The 20,000-nt window shown below is 43.9% G+C and overlaps 1 protein-coding gene across 2 annotated transcripts in view; it reads left to right on the top strand.

Annotated features, from left to right (window-relative positions):
* Positions 1-20,000, top strand: part of LOC146869959 (ubiquitin-like protein NEDD8) — a 73,694-nt gene that overhangs the window by 22,276 nt on the left and 31,418 nt on the right. The window contains exon 1 of one of the 2 annotated variants that reach the window (XM_085624113.1): positions 2,743-2,922. The exons of the other annotated variant lie outside the window; for it this stretch is intronic. Within the exon in view, the coding sequence (XP_085480239.1) occupies positions 2,920-2,922 (3 nt within the window). The 5' untranslated portion in view covers positions 2,743-2,919. Of the gene's footprint in view, positions 1-2,742; positions 2,923-20,000 lie in introns of those variants that run through there. 2 annotated transcript variants of the gene reach the window in all.

The raw sequence follows: 20,000 nt of genomic DNA, 5'->3' as shown, positions 1-20,000 counted from the left end.
AGTAAGCCACACTTGAAAAGTTAAAATCCCATAAAAATGAATTAGAAATGCTTCCAAGTTGCTGCTGTGGATCACACAGCATTGAATATTCACCTATAAGGCTGCTTGATGGGGTAACATGACTTCTGTTGTGATCGGTGTGCAATCTCGAGCAGGCTAGGTGGCATAAGGGTGGCATGGAAGTTCAGACCTCTAATTTTTTATGTAGAATTTCATAATTATACCTATTTAAATGCTCACTTAACAGGCTGTCCAGCCTACGATTAACGTATCCTTAAACTGGGTAACCATAACATCTGCTTTTCACAACACTACAAATCATGTTTATCAGGGGTAAACCCTTGAAAAGGAAAGCTCAAAATGGCTGCCATCTTGCCAGTGTACCAAAACCAATGTCTGAAGATGGGGATTAAGGAATGAGTTAGTGAGCATCATTGCCACCCTTAGGCTACACCTTTACATGCAAGGCCAATTGGAACCCCTAGCATAATGTCCATCTTCCGTCTGATCTCTCTGTATAGTGGGCTTGTGCTCGGTACATGCAACAAAAAAATACGTGCAAGGCCTATAGTCTGTGTGTGGTCGCTAATAGTTGGGGCCTAGGATTGGATAGTACATCTGTTGACAGACAAAGCCTGGAGTGAAGGTAAGCACAGGCCTCGGTATATTCACAGTTGATAGCAGAATAGTTTTGTGAGCTGCTGTATAACTGCAGATCAGGAGTTTGAATCTATGCAAGGCGCAATCGTCCTTCCTGGGCCCATTATTTGTGTGTAATTAAATAAATTAATTGTAACTCCTTATAAAAAGTGGAATGAAACACTTTTATATGTAAGTGATCAAATGACAGCTAAAAATACCTTTGACACACCACCACATAGTTTAAAATGTGTTTATTGTGATTTTACATTACATATCACAAATTGACATCTTACATCATTATCATGCATTGACACATAACTGTAATTGGGAGCTGAATGATTGTAAGTAATGACATACATATTTTTACTGTCTCACAGCCATTATGAACTCAATACATTGAAAACTGTTTCTGGGAGGAACCCTCCTTCTGGTTTGTGCTTTCCAGTGACACACCACCACATAGTTATCGTGCTTTTCCCCACTGCGTTAATACCCAATCTGTTGTGTGCATGTTTTCATGCTAAATATAGGAAAAGGCTCAGAATAACATCACCGATAACAAGTATTGGCAAAGCCAATAAGGCTCGCCTATAAGAGCTATTGGCTTTGGCAATGTGCATTTGCCATGTTTTATACTAGTGTGGCTACTGTTCAGCATGGTTACAAGTTAGTGGCATGGAGTGTCCTTGAGTGGAGTGGTGGGAGTAGAGTGTCATATCTGGATTTGTTGGAGTAGAACGTCATAGGGGTAGTAGGGTGTCATATACTTGAATAGAGGGTAGTGGTAGAGTGGGGCGTGGTAGAGTGGGGTGGATTGGAGGAGATGGGTGGATTGGAGGGGGTTGGGTGGATTGGGTGGGGTGGATTGTAGTGGGGTGGATTGAAATGTGAGGTGATTTTGAAGTGGATTCGAGAAGGATGTATTGGTTTGGGGTGGGGTTATTGGATTGGGGGATTGTATTGGGGTGGTAAGAAGTGGAAGGGGATTGTATTGGGGTGGATTGTATTAGGGTGGGGAGGATTGAAGTAGATTGGAGGTGGGTGGGGTGGATTGGAGGTGGGTGGGGTGGTTTGGACTGGGGTGGATTGCAATGTGGTGAGTGTGAGGGATTGGATTGAGTGGGCTGGACTGAACTGGGGTGGGTGGGTGTATTGGATTGGGGTAGAGTGTGGTGGACTGGAATAGAGTGGGGTAGATTGGGATGGGATGGACAGAATGGGGTGGATTGGAGTGGATTAAAATGGGGTGGGATAAACTGGACTTGATTGGAGTGAACCTGGAGAGGGAGTGAACCTGGAGAGGGAGTGAACCTGGAGTGGAGTAGGCTGAATTGCAGTGATGTGGATTAGATCAGGGTGAGGTGAATTGGGGTGGATTGTATTGGGGTTGTGTACATTGGGGTGCAGTGAGGTGGATTGGATTGAGTGGGGTGGGTCAGAGTGCGGCGGATTGTCTTGGATTGGAGTTGGGCAGATTGTTTTGGATAGAAGTGGGGCAGACTAGAGTGGTGCAAACTGGAATGGGGCAGATTGTTTTGGATTGAAGTTGATTGGAGTGGGGCACATTGTTTCGGATTGGAGTGGCGCAGATTGTTTTGGGTTGGAGTGGGGCAGATTGAAAAGGGGCAGATTGAAGCGGGGCAGGTTGTTTTGGATTGGAGCGGGGCAGGTTGTTTTGGATTGGAGCGGGGCAGGTTGTTTTGGATTGGAGCGGGGCAGGTTGTTTTGGATTGGAGCGGGCAGGTTGTTTTGGATTGGAGCGGGGCAGGTTGTATCGGGGTGGAGCGGGGCGGATTGGTCTGGGGTGGTTTGGATTAAGTGGGGCGGATTGACATGAGTGAGGTGGGGTGAATTGGAGTGGATTGGGGTGTACTGCACGATTATGTGTTAAAGCTTCATTTCAGAAAATACACATAAAAAAAGAAACAATGTCGCTTCGGATTAAAATATTGCTCATCTTTTGAGAACAACACCCACAAGCAAAAACAAAAGAAAACGTGAGTCCAAAATAAAAGAAACTTAACTATAGAAAACCAATCTTTGCAATTTTGTTTGTCCTGCTGGGCACGTTTTTGCCAGTAATACTCCTTCTGTTTGTAGGGCACTAAAAGTTCAACAGAACAAAATAGTACCTCAATCATGTCGGGAGCAGCAGATGGGCACGGTTTACTTTGAATGAATCGGTGCTAGGTCCCTGCTCCACAAAGAGGAACGGAAAGTTAGGTCTGCCTTGACGAATTACGAGGCTGTAAAGAAGATTGCCACGCAAATCAACAAATGGTAAGCAATGGACAGGCTCCAAGCCCTTTTATGTATACAACAGTAGCTCGCAAGCAAGACGCATATGGTAGCGCATGCTGTCGCAGGCAGGACCCTAAAAAGAGTCCGAGTACCACTAAAAGATGTTCAACAATCACGTGCGCAGCCGCGTTTTGATCTCTTCAGAGATCGACAAGAAGAGCAAAAAAAGTGGGATGTTTAAGGACCCTCGTCGCTTTTCCTAAGGCACTGATTGGGGGCAGAGACCTACGGATAAAGGGTGGCCCTGATGAGAGTAGTTCATCCGAATACATCTATTCCTTTGCACATTACACTGGATAGGTTTTTAAATGTCTTTCCACTCGTCATATCAAAGAAGTTGCTTGCCATTTCTGCATTTGAAATGGCAGGTAAGGTTTCGTGGCTGCCGGCTGATAGTGTGTTGTGCTTTTTCACAGCGAGAAACCTTGTCTAGCTACAGCACTTCCCTTCTGTCTGCCTACGCACCCCACCCTCACTGCCCTGTTAAACAAGACCCAGGGGCAGCAGTCCCCATCAGGTGTCAGAACTGTATATATGAAATCTCCTACAAGTAATTAGATGGACAAGATATGGCTAATTGATATTGGGATACAAGTGGGGGACTCCAAGTGTGTCACGGAGCAGGTAATCTGCTACAATCATGAAAAGAGGGGCCACAGAGCTCCCTGCTGAGGAAATTGGGTGGTTATCAGGTTTTCTGCACCTAGCTGCATTTACTAGACAGCCAGTTTAGCACTTGTGGCCTGGGCTGGAAGGCAAACATGCTAATCCCTCTGTGGAATAAAACGAATAGCGCTGCGAGGCCAAGGACAGGGCCTCCCTGCACTGGTCCTGTCAGCACTACATAATGGCTACAAGACCCTGCGAAGGGGGCCCTACACCTGGACCTTGCAGCCTGATGGAGTGCTGTGAGGCCCACCTACCCTGGACTTCGCAGCACTGGATAATGGCCCAAGTCTCAGTGCAAGGGGCGCCACGCCTAAATCTGCAGCCTGACCCAGTGCTTCAAGGCCCATGGGATGGGGAACATTTACCCTGTGCCTCGAAGCTGTAGCGAGACACTTTGCAAAACACTGCCCTACTGTGCCAGTCTGATTTGATGCTCCCTCCTCCACCTCTCCCTACCTGTTAATGTCCCACTGGTCCTTGAAACAAAAGAGCCTTCTGTTGCCTGGAAACAGAATACACAAAGGGCAGACAAGACTTCAGCACAGGTATTTAACAGAGGTGCTGCCCCGCCCTTGTCACGGAGAGCCGACATAACTGCTGGCCTTGCTCCTGTTACGTCCTCCAACCAGTCTTCCCCTCCCCCACCACTGCACCCCCAGGAATGCCACCACGCCCTGACCAGCGAGTTCAAGACACCTCGCCTAATAAAAGTACATTAGCAATGTTATCGGGTTGGGGAGGGGGCCCTGGAGGAGCAGGTGGGCTGACTGTGAAAGCATGGCCTTTCACACAGAAGCAGAGCCCCATGTTTTTGTGCTGAGCGCAGGGCCCTGGGCAGCTGCCCACTCTGCCCATGCCTAGCGCCGGCCCTGGCAAAGACGTAAGAGTTGATATTAAAGAGGCAATTACTATCCATTGCGCCAGAAATTAATATATTCAGGGATTAGAATTGCCACATAAATAGCACTACGATATAAACTATGTATTCTGTCCCCCTCTCCTCCTTGCCCTACTTAGCTGTCAAGTTAGGGCCGTCACCATAGTCCTTTTTAAAGGCGGGCGAGCCACTGAAAGCTCGACCCGGAGTCAATTTGAGGTCCTCTTGGAACCTCTGTCTCACAATGAGCCAGGATTTCCCCGGAGCCGATATTGTCTAATGGCTACAGTTGTCATCCATGCAACATGTGGAACCAGGTTTGAATCTTGGTCTCGATTCACCTGTGAATCTGGCAAATCTACCTTGCCCAAAAAAGTGTAACATCTCTGTTCTGAAGCACTCTTGTGTCCTTGGGCAAGGGTTGTTCTATGTAAAACTGCTAAGAATAAAATATGGTTTCTGCCCGTCCCTTCACTCTAATCTCATCCTCCTAGAAATAAGGATACATAATTAACCTTTGTTGTCAGAAATAGAGAGAAATCTTTTGGCTGAATTGCATATTGTAAAACTGGGCAGTTTGAGATCAATCCTGTCTTCCCTGCTTGACCAAACTCTGTGATCCTAGGCAAGTATTTTATTTTACAGAGTTGCCTTTTTCTTCATTATCACATACAAGAGAACCCTCATATATGTGAATTTAGCTTTTCTGCTGTAAAAACAAAAGAACCCCTCTTTTGCTTGATTTAATAGACTAAACCTTTGCTCCATGTATAATAAAAATGTAGCCCACACATTTATGGAACACAAGACCCCTGACGTGCCTCTTATTTCACTAATGGTATTGTCATCAGAGCGGGGGCGGACCTGTTTCTCAGTTCATATTTAAAAACTCAATAATTTTATATTACTAAAGCATGATATGATAGTGCACTGTCATTTACAAACAGACTTTTTCCATTGAAATGGCCACAAAGTTTCCCTCTGACATGCAGTTTTATGGATAAAACTAAATAGCATGCAAGTGATAATGTGTGGAAATCGGACATGAGCAAATATTTATCATTTGCACATCACCAGGTAAAGGTTTCTGATTTGTTTTGATCCTATTAAAATCTTTGTTTCCATATCACTTAAGAAGTACAAAAAAGAGCTACAGAAATATATTTTGAATATTTGTACAGTTCATTAACAAGCTATTTAAATGTGTGCCCAGCTCAATTGTCATAAAGTTCACTTTACAAAATCCTCTAACTTTGCAATTAGAGAAGGAAAAGACCAATCTCTTGAATAAAATAAGCATGAATTGGTAAGAAAACATAAGCTGACATTTGATCTCTTTCTTTTAACGTACCGCAAATGTGACACAGTGATAAAAAGATTTCAAGGCATCTTCATTGCTCATTCACTTTCTGAATGAACAGTACACCTGTTATGTGCCAGCTGGAGCTCTCTCTCCAGCCCGGGCTAACAGACCCTAAAAATTGGTTGCCCTGATAAAATCTGACTCTCCATAGTGAATGGGCGAGTAGATATCTTGATGAAGAGCAGAGTCAAGACTGATTCGCATATATATGGCTGGATTGAAATTGAGGTGGCATGGTGAGCAAAAGAACAATGTGTTGGGATACTACCCAGAGCAATTGCCAGTGGTTAGACAAATTGCAAGCATTCCTTCCATCACCTTTTATGTGTTTCAGGTCCTCGGCCCCCGACTGTCCACACCCTCCATAGGCTATACTTGGTCCTGTCCGGACAATGGACTAAATTTGATTTCCCACTCCGCTCTTTCTCTTTTCATCATCACCATTCCTTGTATCATCTCTGCAAAGCTACTCCCAACTCCCTTGATGTAAGACTTTAGTTATATAAAACTGACCATAACCTGGAGAAGGCAGCAGACTAACACACTGAAAGAAGTAAGGGGGTGAGTGCCTTCTGTATTGGTGGTCCTCCTGATGCACATGTCTGCACTCCACTTCTTGTAACAGATTCAGAATTTCACTTCTCCTTGCAGAGTCTGGCTCCAGAGCCTTCTGATAGCGCTACGTCATAAGCACCATTGACCTTAAAGTGCTCATAGACTTCTCAGACCACACAGGCCTGCAATCGATAGGCCATAATTTGGACTACCTCTTCGCTCCTTAATGCTCTGGTCTTAAAAGGCCTCACACTACTCCTAAGAAGCATAATAGGCAAACACCACATACCTCAACATTTTTCCATAGCCGGAAGCTCTTGCAAAGAGCTTTTTTAATGAGGCGCAACTACGTGAGTCTGTGAAAGGTGGACGAATGTGGCAAATTGCTCCACTCAAGCCTGATCTTATCACCATCCAAAATTAAAAGCTTCTTGGAACAACCCAAACAGGATGTCTAACCTCCTTCTCAACACTCCTTCAACTAAGGCCAAGACATGCTCCATCAAATATTACTTTTTTTTTTTTTTTTGCAAGCACAAGAGATCCAATGCACTTGGCCCCACAGAACGACCTGCCCATCATTCACCCCACCACTAAGGGTGGTGGCAACAGTAACAATTGCACAAATCCACTGCTGCAATGAAAAAATAAAGGTTATACTGATGGTAATCCTCAGCCATAGACTCGCCAACATCTACAGTTAGGGACTTGACTAATACAGCTGTACCCGAAGTTTCGTTCTTAAGGACTCCATAATGACAATGGGGCGACTGGTCCCAACGACACAACTTGAACATCCACTGATAACTTTGTCTAGTTTCTATCAACGCAATTTTACTGCCGGCTAAAATTCCTCTAAAATGGCATTCGCACAAACTAGAATTTTAGATGGACTTAATACAATTCTTGGTTAACCATATAGCAAATTTTGATTTGAAATTCAGCAAATTGATATCCATCCTACTTCCAAAGTACCACCTACCGATGCTTGCACTCCAGTAGCAGATAAACTGGACATGCTTCTTGATTCGTTGAAACCTTAAAGATAAATGGCCTAAAATTAGATCCTGCTCCTCTTGACAACAGCTGTACATGACATATAGCCAACTCTAACATTTCTTCGGAGGCATCTGTTGCACAAGTCGGCGATCCCGTCTGAAACACTGGTCGACCTCCCCTGACCAACATGGAAACGTACAGATTCAAACACTGATACAGATCCAAACACTGGTATGATCACAGAAACCCTGGAAGACACTGCTCCCTTCCTGCCCCTCTGTGTGCCTCCGTATTTTCATCTTTAAGCAAACGGGTGATCAGAAGGGAAAAAGAACAAGCTGAAAAAATTAAATAAGCTAAAAAATAACTTCCTTAACCAGCTTGCATCAAAACGCTGCTCCAAATACAAACACAAAACCTAGCAAGCTCTTCCCAGTATACATGGGCAATGGTGATGATAACCTGACACCACTATGATCAGATTAAAGTCGAACATGGACATTAAAAAACAAGCATTTGCAATGCAATAGCTCTCGCCTTACTGAAAGTTTCAGCTATTCGCGTTGCAAATGATAATGTTTATTAGATTTTATTTTGTTAAAAAATATCCCAGCAGTAGCACAAGTAATAAAAGAAAATCCACAAAGCAATAAAAGGGTGCAGTACCACAGGCTGTTACTAGGTGTCTTTGTGGAGTTGTAAAGGGATATCTATTAGCCATATAAGGGACTGCACCCTTACTTATGCTACTGCTTGAATATTTATGTAACAAAAAAGCGATCAGTCTAGCATTAGTTTGAGTTAGAGCTATTGGCATTGTAGATGGCAACTTCTTTTACCTGTGTGTTATGTAATGTATGTATGTGGTGTGTAGTGGAATTATGTGGGTTGTATTGGATTAGTTGTGGAATTGTGTGGTGTGGATAGGATTTGTGTAGTGTAATTATGTGGCATAGTGTACTGTGGAATTATGTGGACAGTAATTATGTGCTATTTAGTTTACTGGAATCATGTGGAGTGGGATTCTGTGTTAAGGACTAATTATGTGGAATGGTATTTTGTGTTGTGGAGTGGTATGTAGTGGAGTTTAATTATGTGGTGCGCTGTGGAATTGTGTGGTGTGTACTATATATATGTGTTGTGTAATTGTGGTGTTAGTGGAATGTGTTGCGGAGTGGAATAATGTGGTTTGGTGTTGCATTATGTGGGGTGCATTGAAAATGTATGGAGTGAAACTGTGTATAGCGTTGCGTTTTTGTAACGAAAAAGAACAAATAGGAGCTAAGCTCCAGATCTGTGTGTTAGGGTGTTAAAAAAAAAAAAAGAAAGAAAGTAAGATGTTTTGGTGTTGTAAATATCTTATGTGTTATGGACTGTGGTGGATGTATGTGGTGCGTAGTGGAATTATATGGGTTGGATTGGAATTGTTAGTTGTGACGTGTGGTGTAGATTTGTGTTGTGGAATTATGTGGCATAGTGTGCAGTTGTATTATGTTAATAGTAATTTATTGTTTTTGACTGTTTTGGAATTGTGTGGAATGGCATCTTGTGTTGTGGATTGTTATGTAGTGGAGTTTATGTGGTGCGCTGTTGAATTTTTTGGTGTGATGTTGAATTCTGTGTTCTAAATTTAATGTGTGTGGTGTGTAGTTGAATTGTGCTGTGGAATAATGTGATTTGGTGTTGAATTATGTAGTGTGGAGTTGAATAGTGTGGTGTTGAGGGAAAATATGTTGAATGGAATTATGTGGCATGGCATGGTGTGGAGTGTATTCATGTGCATTGTTGTGTGTCATAGAGTGGATTTATGTGGCGTGTATTTATGTGGTATTGAGTAGCATGTAATTAGGTGGAGTTGAATTATGTGGTGTTAAGGGGTATTATGTGGATTGCAATTGTTGTGTGGTGTGGAATTGTGTGTTGTGTGGCATTGTTTTGATTTATGTGGCACTGAATGCTTGTTTATCTATAGCAGTGCTGACTGAGTACATATATAAAAAAGCCTTCCCTTTAAAAACTGTGAAAACATCTTGCAAAAGCTTCAGAAAAACAATGTTAACATTCGTATAATTTCTAGAAAGAAGGCTGCCCTGTTTATAGTTCCTGAGTAAGCAGTTGTTCAAGTAAAGGAGGAGTCTTTTTGTAGAAACCTGTGGGTTATGGTGGTTTGCTTATAACAACTAGCCCAGATGTATTGGTTACATCTACTATGCCCTGTTTACAGGTCTTGAGTTCCCTTGGAGTTTGAAGTATATTGTAGACACTTAAGAAAATAAAGAGATTAAAAAAGGAACATTTTTACAAAAGCACCACACTATCCCATATTAAAGAAAAAAAAGCCTTTGAAGATATCACGAATATGTTTTAGGATAGGCTAGTTGGGATTATGGCGTAAATGTTTGTTGAAAAAGGAATGGATGATTTCGACAAATTCCATGCTGTATCATATTATAGTAACAGAAAAGCAGCACATGTTTCTTGAAAACAGACATAGCCGTTGATTGCTGATCCTTATCTTACTAAGGCTGTCTCCTTCCTGGAGCACCCATAAAAAAGCTTGCTTAACTTGAACACTTAGCAATAAACTCTACTTAAGAATAACAAAAGACTGGCTCTCACAGAGCAGTGACATCTACATTTTCTAAAGCTGTTTTCTAGCAACTGAAATGTGTGCTATAGAAAAACACTCCTTTTGCATCAAAGCCAGAAAACTGCATTAAGTGACAGTGTTGCAAAGTCATCCTGTGCCCTGGGCACCCCACCAACTTTTTAGGTCTCGGCTGCGAAGGCTGCGCTTGCGCAGTCTCGCTCCGAGATTTAATGACTTGGAGAAGAGGGGCTTGAACCCGCCCCTGTTCTCCATTGGCTGGCCTCTTGAATGCTGGCCAGCCATTGGAGAAGAGGTCAGTCATTCACATTAGGCCCCGTTCTTTTCGGATCGGGGGGCGTGTTTTTTGCGAGAAGTCTCAGGGAGGAGACAACAGCAAAACACGCCCCCGAATCCGAAAAGGACGCTGCGTTTCTCCGAGGCATTTCTGCTTTGCCTCGGAGAAAGGCGGTGGTGTGCCTTTTGCTCTGGTTTCCCTCTCGTATACCACCACCTTCTCAGCATTCTTTCCTATGTTCAATATTCCCTCGCTACACCTCTTCCTCCTCCCCTCTTCCCGTCCATCCTTTCCCTCTTGTCTTCCCTCATTCCACCCTCTTTCTCGCCTCCCTTCTCTGGCCTGCTGTCTTTCACTAGTTCTCATTGCCGTCATCCCAGATGAGAGTCCCCAGGAATAGGTTTGGGTGAAAGCACTTAAGGGTCACGTGAGATTTCCCCATAGAAGGCAAGCACTGTATGTACCCCCGCCCCCGGATGGCAGGGTTCATGCGGCCAGACTCAGCAGGGTATGGCTGCATCTCCAGCCTGCTTTGAGAACGACCAATCGTCTGACGCCCACAGAGCTGGTGTCTTATTGGTGGGCGTGTTGGTGCAGTTAGGTGTGTGCAGATAGATTGACTCGTAGAAAGGCGGAGGGGGCGGACCCTGGTTATGTTGAGGGGCTAGCTACTGTACTCATTTGCATCACGTTTTCAGAGAACGGCTTCCTTACCCTTCCCATATTGCAGGGGGGCAAAATCTTGGAATTTCTTTAGTATATTCATGAACTGAATCACTTACCAATCTTCAAAAAGGTCTCCCACATCCTATTGTACGGTTCCCCCCTGCCGGAGTTGCTCGCATGTTTTGCTTTCCCATTTCATGAGGTGCAGGCAGAGTCACATGACGGAACCCGGGCCCTCCTCCCGGAGGGAAGCGTCAGATTCGGAAACCCGGGACTCGAGGGAGACTGCCACTCGTGGGGACCACAAGCCTTTGCCAGAGCTGCTTCTGTTCAGGACTCTACTGAGCATGTATCCACCCACCCACGTGCCCGACCACCAGAGCTAGCAGGCACTCAACCTACTGAGCTCTCCAGAGACACATTACTCAGCTCGTTCATCTCAAACTATGATCACAATTTATAATAAGGTTATTCAAACGTCACCACTAGTCACCGAAGCCCCCTTTACATGGTATCCGCTGTTTGTGTAATCCTCGGAATTATGGATGTTCATTTTGAACTCACAAACTAAAATCCAGCCAGGATTTCAGGATAGCTACAATGAATATGAATGAGGCTAATTGGTAGATCTGGGCGAAAAGACAGCGAAATTCCTGAATCTTTACGTTATGTGCAATCCACAACATTTCTAGAAATTAAGCATTACCCACTTTCATGTAACTTTTTCTAACCGAGCAAGCACCTAGCTAAAAATGTCTCGCAAGATACCAGCAAGAGACTGTAAATAAACAAAATGTTTTGTCAAAATATATTTTCTGCTCTAACTATTTTCCTGCCAGTATCTCGTGAGATTTGCATGCTTGGGTAAAAAAAAAAAACACGCAGTGATGCGGGATCCCGGCAAACCACATTTGCTAGGTAAAGCATGATTTCGCAAAATGTTCGTGAATTTCACCAGAGAAAAAGTTACGCGATTTCGTACACCACCACCGATTTACACTCACATAATTTAATTTGAGATGATGTGCATATAGAGAAGCTATTCAACTATTACCGTAACATCCTCCCAATGTAATCAATATTCATTATAAAGTGCTATGCATTAATTTCATCCCCAAATACGAGATCTTTGGCACATGGTGCTGGAAGTGCCGATCAGTCCCTTAGGCTGCCAGGCCTGCCGCCACGAGGGAAGGACACTACAAAAACACAACCCTACACTACATACATGTATGAGATAAACGTCAGTGTTTCTGACGGGTGCAAAGCGAATTGGTTTGTCCCCGTAACTTAATAAAGGACGTCAAATTCAAAGGTTGTATTTGTGTGTGGTCTCGCACGTGCAGGCATGTGTAAAATAGGTTTACAATTTTAGAACATAAAACAAACATAGGTGCTCTTGGCTGAAAGGTCGTCCCTCCATTCGGTAAGGTAATTGCGAATGAAACAAGCATTTACAATGCAACGGTCTCGGCATTGTTAAAGTTAGAGCTATTGGCATTGCTCATGACAATGCCGTTTCTTTAAATGTTTTAAAAACAAAAATAATGTCATGAGCAATGCCAATAGCTCTAACATTACCAATGCCGAGACCATTGCATTGTAAATGCTTGTTGCTCACTGGTACTGGTGGTAACTGACTGACTGACCCTGAGCATTGCCTGACCAGGGCCCTGCCTAACCAGGGCCAGTGCTATGCTGAAAACACTTAGAATACAGTGAAAACACCTACATACACTAGGGTACAATAAAGGGTTGGGGTACCCCTGTGATTGGCATAACCTACCCAATAGGGCCCTAGTACATATTAGTACAGGGGGATTGAAACTACCCATCAGTCCCTGGTATATAATAGGGCCTGGCAGTTTAGAGGCCAGCAGACCTTCCTTCACTTGCATGTGTGCACTGCTGAAGCCTAAGGTCGTTTTAAAAGTGGCTGTGTGTGGCAGGACTGCTTTTAAAAAGTAAATGGTGCCCAAACTCGACTTTTATGTTTGGGGCACTTCTAAATGGTTAACCTACAATGTTTGGGCATATTGGGCACCCCCAGGGTCTCCCCTAGGGGTCCCAGGGTTTGGGGGGGTGGTCAGGTATCTATAAGGTGGACTCTTATAAAATGAGTTTTATATGCCCTGGGTAAAGTGAAAGTGCACATTTCACTCCCCACATTGTGATAAAGTGCTGCCCAAAATGTACTTTGGTGGCAGGAGCACTGTGGAGGGAGGATCTGCAATATTTTTACATAGTCAGAACCCCTAAAGTCTCCCCTAGGTGTTCCTGGGGTGGGGGTCCTGTAGATAAATGTAGTTGACTTATAAAATGTTTTTATAAGCCCTGGTGCTGGAAAAATAGCTCAAGTCACTTTTCCCATTGCAAACCCCAATCCATAGGTTAACATTGGAAAAGGTTATTAGTTAATAACTGGAGAAAGAAAAGCCATAAAACTAGGATTAAGGACACAGTCGAATGGTAATGATAAATCCAACAATGTGGTATTGAATTTATTGTAAAATGTACAGACAAGAAGTTATAAGATATTTTTTTGTCTGTAAGCCAAAATTCAACCCTGTACTGCTCTAATTGGTCAGAGATAAGTGGGGGAGCCTGGCTGCTTTGAAGAGGTGATAAATGACCCCTGGGGTTAGGAAGCCTCTCTGGGACGAGAGGTTGCTGGGCATAGGAATGCCAGAGCAGGGGGAGGAGTCGTAAACCATGGACTTCAAACGAAGGGGAGGACCCCTGTTCACCTCCAGCCAGATGCTAGGATAAAGGAAGGAATGAGCAGATGCAAGGGGGAGAGACTATGGAGAATAGCCATCCTAAGGTGTATCTAGCCAGATCTTCTCTCCCTGATGAACATTCTCACATATTGAATTTTGGAAGAATAGTGTTTTCTGGGTTAGCATTTTGCCACACTCTGCAGGAAGTGGTCAGACCTTTGGGTGAAACCCTGCAGCTCATTGGACAGGAGTGCCCTCCTGCTTGACCCCAGAGAACACTGAATAAGTATCTTAGAGGGGCGGTGCCTCTCAGATCTGCTGAGTGAAACTTAAGAGAATTAGAAGGGTCTTCGCTGAAGAGTTTGATGTGTGTTTCCAAAGGCTTGCACTTTGAAGCTTGCGCCTTTCTGCACCATTTGAAACTACAGCCCTGTGGATCAAGCCTACTTCAAAAGGACTAAAGAGTGGACTCCCTGCAAGCTGCAGGTTAGCAGAGCTCACCTGGACCATCATCACAAAGAATCCCCAGCCTGGAGTACTACCATTGAATTTGTAAGGGTTTTGTCCAAGTGGATTCCGGAAATTGAAGTCTCATACTTTCAAGGACCCTCTTGGAGTTTCCAGAACCTTGGACACTTTGGGACCCGCAAGAAGAACTTCAGGAAGGAGTTCTAACTGGACCCAGCCTGCTGGAGGAGGCTGCACAAGAGGGGTAAGAGATCGTCCAGAACAATTGCTAAAGGGGAATGTGTCCCTGTCAGAGGCAACGAAATGACTAAAAGGGGCACTGTTGGTTTCTAAGCACTAGAAAGTGACTAATCTTTACAAATTCATATCTCTGGTTCTCTACGGTGGATTTTTTTTCTCGTTTTGGTGTCATTTAAAAGATAGAAATATTTCCTATTTTTATAAATTGATGTGGGATTTTTATTTTGTGTTGTAACCTAATTATTTACTGAATTGGTGATTTTAAGTGCTTTACAAACCTGTCTTTGAAGTTAACCCTGCCTGCTCGCAGCCATGTTACCAAGGATTGAGCATAGGAATAATTTTCTCTGTACTACCCTGATTGGTCATAGATAAGTGGGGGAGCCTGGCTGCTTTGAAGGGGTGATAAATGACCCCTGGGGTTAGGCACCCTCTTGGGGAGGAGAGGTTGCTGGGCATAGGAATGCCAGAGAAGGGGGAGGTGTCGTAAACCATGGACTTCAAACAAAGGGGAGGACACCTGTTTTACCTCTAGCCAGATGCTAGGATTAAGGAAGGAATGAGCAGATGCAAGGGGAGCGACTATGAAGAAGACGGTTACGGAATACACTGCGGACATTAAGTTACCATATGTCAGTACATGCTTGGCTGCCATGTTGCTGCGTTTGCACACGTTTCTACATGACTTTGCTTTCGTAAATCCTATGCTTGTGCTCGTTCACATGAGAACCGTCTACCTTTCACTTTTCGGGCTGTACTCTGTAGGCTTTTTCTGCACAGCGTGTTCAAGGTCAAAAAACAGTGTGCTCTGTTAATCTGCTTTGGTCAGTCCCACGCATGTTAGACATAATACTGCTACAGCTGCACTACTGAAAATCGAGTGATTTTAATATGGCATTGCATGCATGTTAGGCACTTGGAGAAAAACCTTTCAAGAGAGAACGAGCTGTGTTGTCCGGAGATGTAAAACTTTGCATCTAAATCTGGAGGTATGGGGTCCCCCTGACAAAGCCCAGAGGTCTTCTATAATTATTATAAAGTAGTTCCTAGCACGGGGAGGGTGGTAAGGCACAGAAGGCCTTTTATTCCCACTATCTTTATAAAATGATATCCCTGTTCATGTTTTATGGAATTGTAACATGCTCACTATATTGAGTTTATGCATATTGCTGCTAGTATTGGCTCGGGTGCTGCATTATAGAGCATGTTAGTTAAAATAAACATTTTAAACTATACTGTGTCCCTGATTACTCATGTTGTGGACAAGTATCAGTGAGTTGGCGAAAGAGTGGTCTTGCTCCCACGATTACTGAGAGAGTTTGAGTTACGTGTTCTAGGATGTCTAATCATTGGTAGATTAACTGTAGTACGGAGAACGAATGAGACACTATAGCTAGTCGGATAGGAATTCCGGGCACTGAGGTGGGTTGTTGGTACTCCACTATACACCAAGGTCCTGGTCTCCTGCGCATAGTTCTGTATATGTGCAGAATCCCTGCAACATGGCGCCCAACCTTTGGTCTGGCTCTGATCTGCGAGGCGCTTGAGTAGTACTTGTGCTTGTCCACAATTCCCTCGCTTCTGTTTCCGGAAACAGCTGTGACGGTGTAACCTCCTATATTGATTTCAAGCTTGATATTCTTCAAAGGTGTTTACTTTTCATAGTTAACCTGATGCGTGGCAACGCAATAAAGGGTGTTATACGTTCTTTGTCTTCATGGCTTTAGTTGAGATTCCGGCGCATAGCCGCGCTGCGCTCCGTCGTCATCTGACCAATTATAGAGTGCCAGACGCGGGTGTGGCCCTTATCTTTGTACTATTTACAAACAGTAATGGTGGTCTCACTGGTAGCACATCATTCTTTGTATGCATTCAATATGAATTGTGTGGTATTGGTGCCCCTCAAGGTTAGATATCTACACCCCACTACCTAAGGTGTCAAACCACTACGGTCCTAAAAGAACCCAGTGTCAATGTCAAACATGAAGATAACCTTGGCACTCTGATCAGTTCAATATTGTTACATATGTGGTTCACAGATCACTTTGGACAAAGACATGTTCAAGGTCTTCCAGAAAAAGGATAATCACTTGTCTATTTGATATTTCTTGCCTAGGACGGAAGTGGCAGCACAAACTTTCAATAGATCCAAATAGTTGCCTTGCCTTCATCGATGACCTACTCGGGACAGTTGCCACATACGAAGCGACTCCGCACAAACAGGGGCATATCATAGCCCTTTCCGTCATCTGCTAAAATTAAAGAACAGAAAATTGTGTAAATATATGAAACGATAAAGACGCAAGCCATCTTAGCCTCTGAAGGCAACTATTTGGATCTTAATTCCCGAGTTGACCGATAGTAACAATTGGGGTAAGGTGTTTGCAGCAGTATTTTATTTTAATTTTATTTTGACGGTTTTGTATAGCGCGAACAAGAACCTTGCGGGTATCGGAGAGCTTCACAGGGTAAATACAGGTGAATGACACATACATATAAAAAAATGAATTATGCTGATACGTGCTAGTCTCTAATAGTGACCAGTAAAGTATCTACAAGAGTGAATAGAAAGTTCAGGTGAATTTGGACAAGAGAATGGATTTCACTTCTGTTTTTTAAGAAAGCAGCGGATGGATTGAGTCTCGTTTCTGGGGGCAAGGCGTTCCAAATCCTGGGGGCCATTCCTGAGAAGGTACGATTGTATGTTTTTTTTCTTGGAGAAACATTGTGGTTTGAGTAGAAGATTATCAGAACTGCTAGTAGATCTCTTGCCACCCAATAGCACTAGCTTCTCCGCAAGGTATCTCTGGGTTTTGTGGTACAGTACCTTATGTGTCATACAGGCGATTTTCAAATGGATTCTGGCTTCCAACGGTAGCCAGTTGAGGGAACGAAGGTCCGGGGAAATGTGGCAGTTTCTTTTGGAGCCTGTGATGAGTCTAGCAACTGTATTGATTGAGGCTCTTAGCGGAGCGAATGTTGATCTGGGAAGGCCGCAGAGAGCGACACTCCCATAGTCCACTCTGGGAAATACTAGACTTTGAACTGCCTGTTTAAAGTAATTTGCGGGTATGAAAGGCTTCAGTTTTCTCAGGGTGTTCATCTGAAAATTAGCTCCTTTAGTTGTAGCGCTGATGTGTTTCTGCATACTTAGCTTATTGTCCAGAGTTATTCCTATCGATTTAGCGGAATCAATGATAAGAGGTTGACCGTCGAATGCAGTTAAGTGCTTCATCCACTCGCGGATTATGGTTGTTTGGTTGGGGGAGCGATTAAGAGGAATTCTGTTTTTAGTGTGTTTAGTTTAAAATGGTTCTTTGCCAGCCAGGATTGTGTTTTTGGGAGCGTTGAGTTGAGGGACTTGATGTCTTCAAGAGATAGGACCTTAATGTAGAGTTGTGTGTCGTCGGCGTTCATGTGATATTGGATGTTTGAGGAATTGAGAAGCTCAGGGAGTGGTTCCATAAACAGATTGAAGAGTGTTGGGGAGAGGGAAGATCCCTGGGGTACTCCCGAGGTGACTGGGGTGTGGTTAGATAGATTGGTTGATCTTGAATCTTTGTGTTCTGTTTTGGAGGAAGGAAGTGAACCATTTTAACACCGTTCCAGATAAACCCATTCTATGTTTCAAGAGGTCTAGTAGGTTGTCGTGTTTGACTGTATCGAAGGCTGAAAATAAGTCAAGTAGTATTAACAAACAGACTTTGTTTTGATCCAGTATTTGTAGTGCGTCATCTATTATGTGGGTCATGGCTGATTTGGTACTATGCCCTGATCGAAAGCCAGATTGGAATTTGTCGAGCAGGTTGAAGTGGTCACTAAGCTGCATGTGGACACATTTTTCGAGTAGTTTGGCCAGGGTCGAGATGTTGGATATTGGGCGATAGTTATTCAGGTTTGACGGGTCTGCTAATACTTTCTTTAGGATGTGGGATACCTGACCAGCTTTGAGGATGTCTGGGATGGTTCCTTGCAGAAGCGAGGTATTTATAATCCTGGTCAATATGGGCACTAGCAGTGGAATGAAGGTCTTTAAGTGGGTTGCTGGGAGTGGGTCAGTAAAATGATTGGAGGTATTCAAAGCTGTGAGCATGTTTAAGATAGTTTCTTCAGTGTAGATGTTGAAGGTGGTCCAGGAGGCGTTGTTCTTGAGGTCGAGCTTTGCAGAGCAGTTAAGCGAGGTCATTGGTGTGGTCAGCGAGGAGTTCATGTGTGGGTAGGTATGGGATAATAGGTCGTTAAGTAAGTCTGTCTTTAAGTTTTTAGTCTTCGTTGTGAAAAATGAGGCAAGTTCCTCGCAGTTGGGGAGTGTTTCCAGATTAGCTTGGGGGGGGAGTGGGAGACACCCTTAGATTGAGCTTTGATTATTTCGAATAGTTTTTTGGGGCGATTCTTAGCTTGGTCTAATTGTTTACATCTGAAATCAGCTTTTGAACGTCTTATCTTTCTGTAATAGGAGTTTCTGGTGGTTCTTAGTAATTTGAGGTGGGCAGTGGATGGAGCGGCTCTCCATTGTCTTTCAATTGCTCTGTGATCTTCTGTCTTCATTTAGCCTACCATCATACCAGGGGTTTGAGTCTTTTGTGCAGACTCTTTTCAATTGTAGGCGTGCTAGGTTGTGAAGTACCCTGTTCATAGAGTGGAAGTAGTGATAGGTCAGATCCTGTCCATCCGGTGGGGGCGAGAGGATGTGGCTAGCGGTTGCTAGTGCAGCAGAATTGAGGTTGTCTAGGTTCCTCTTCCAGATTTTCGTTCTTGTGGGTTGGACGGAGAGTAGTTTAACTACTTCCTTGATATGGAAAGTGATTGTGATGGCCGGACCAGTCGCAAGGGAGAATCCATTCCAACTGGGTAGAGTCTGCTTTGGAAATTACTAGATCAAGGTTTGAGCCTTTATCGTGGGTGGGGCTGTCACAGATTTGGGACAAGTTGAGGTCGGACAGGAAAGCTTTGAGGCTATTGACCTCTGGGTTGTTAAGATCCTTCCAGTGGAGGTTGAAGTCCCCAAAGAAGATTTGAGTATTCTGTGGACCTACATTTGTGGCTAGAATATCCATTATATGTTCGATGAAGGTAAGGTTGTTACCAGGAGGATGGTAGGATGAATGAAGTGAGCATATTGGTTTGTTGTTGCTCGTGATGTCTAGGCAAAGGTATTCACAGGAAGAGAATACCAGGGAGTTGGAGCGGGTCACAGAGAGTTTGTTTCTATGAATGCAGGCAATGCCACCCCCTAGCCTATCAACTCTTATCTAGTATTGTGATGTAATAGTTTGGGGGAACTAAAATGTCTAAGATGGGTGTGGATGATTCGTTTAGCCAAGTTTCAGTATATGCGAAGTGTTTCGGCACTCCCCCAATGACCATCCTCCCCTTCGTGATTAAGCGTGTTCAAGATGAGCACGGCCCAGAAGCGGCTGTTGAATTGGGGATGAGATTGGTAGGGGTGTTCGATGTAGCTGCCGATCTGATCCTTGCTAATGTCAAGGGTGTCGTGGTAAACTTTCAAGTAGCTAATGATTTGGCTTTTGTCCCAGAGCCTGACAGACCACGCGAATTGCCGAAGATTTTGGCCCAGGCTTATAGGACTATTGGCCGCAATAATTTGGATGCTA

The sequence above is a fragment of the Triturus cristatus genome, chromosome 1_1, assembly GCF_964204655.1.
Source record: "Triturus cristatus chromosome 1_1, aTriCri1.1, whole genome shotgun sequence".
NCBI classification, from domain to species: Eukaryota; Metazoa; Chordata; class Amphibia; order Caudata; family Salamandridae; genus Triturus; species Triturus cristatus.
The sequence above is the reverse complement of the archived record's forward strand: the minus strand, read 5'-3'. Positions and strand labels throughout refer to the sequence as shown.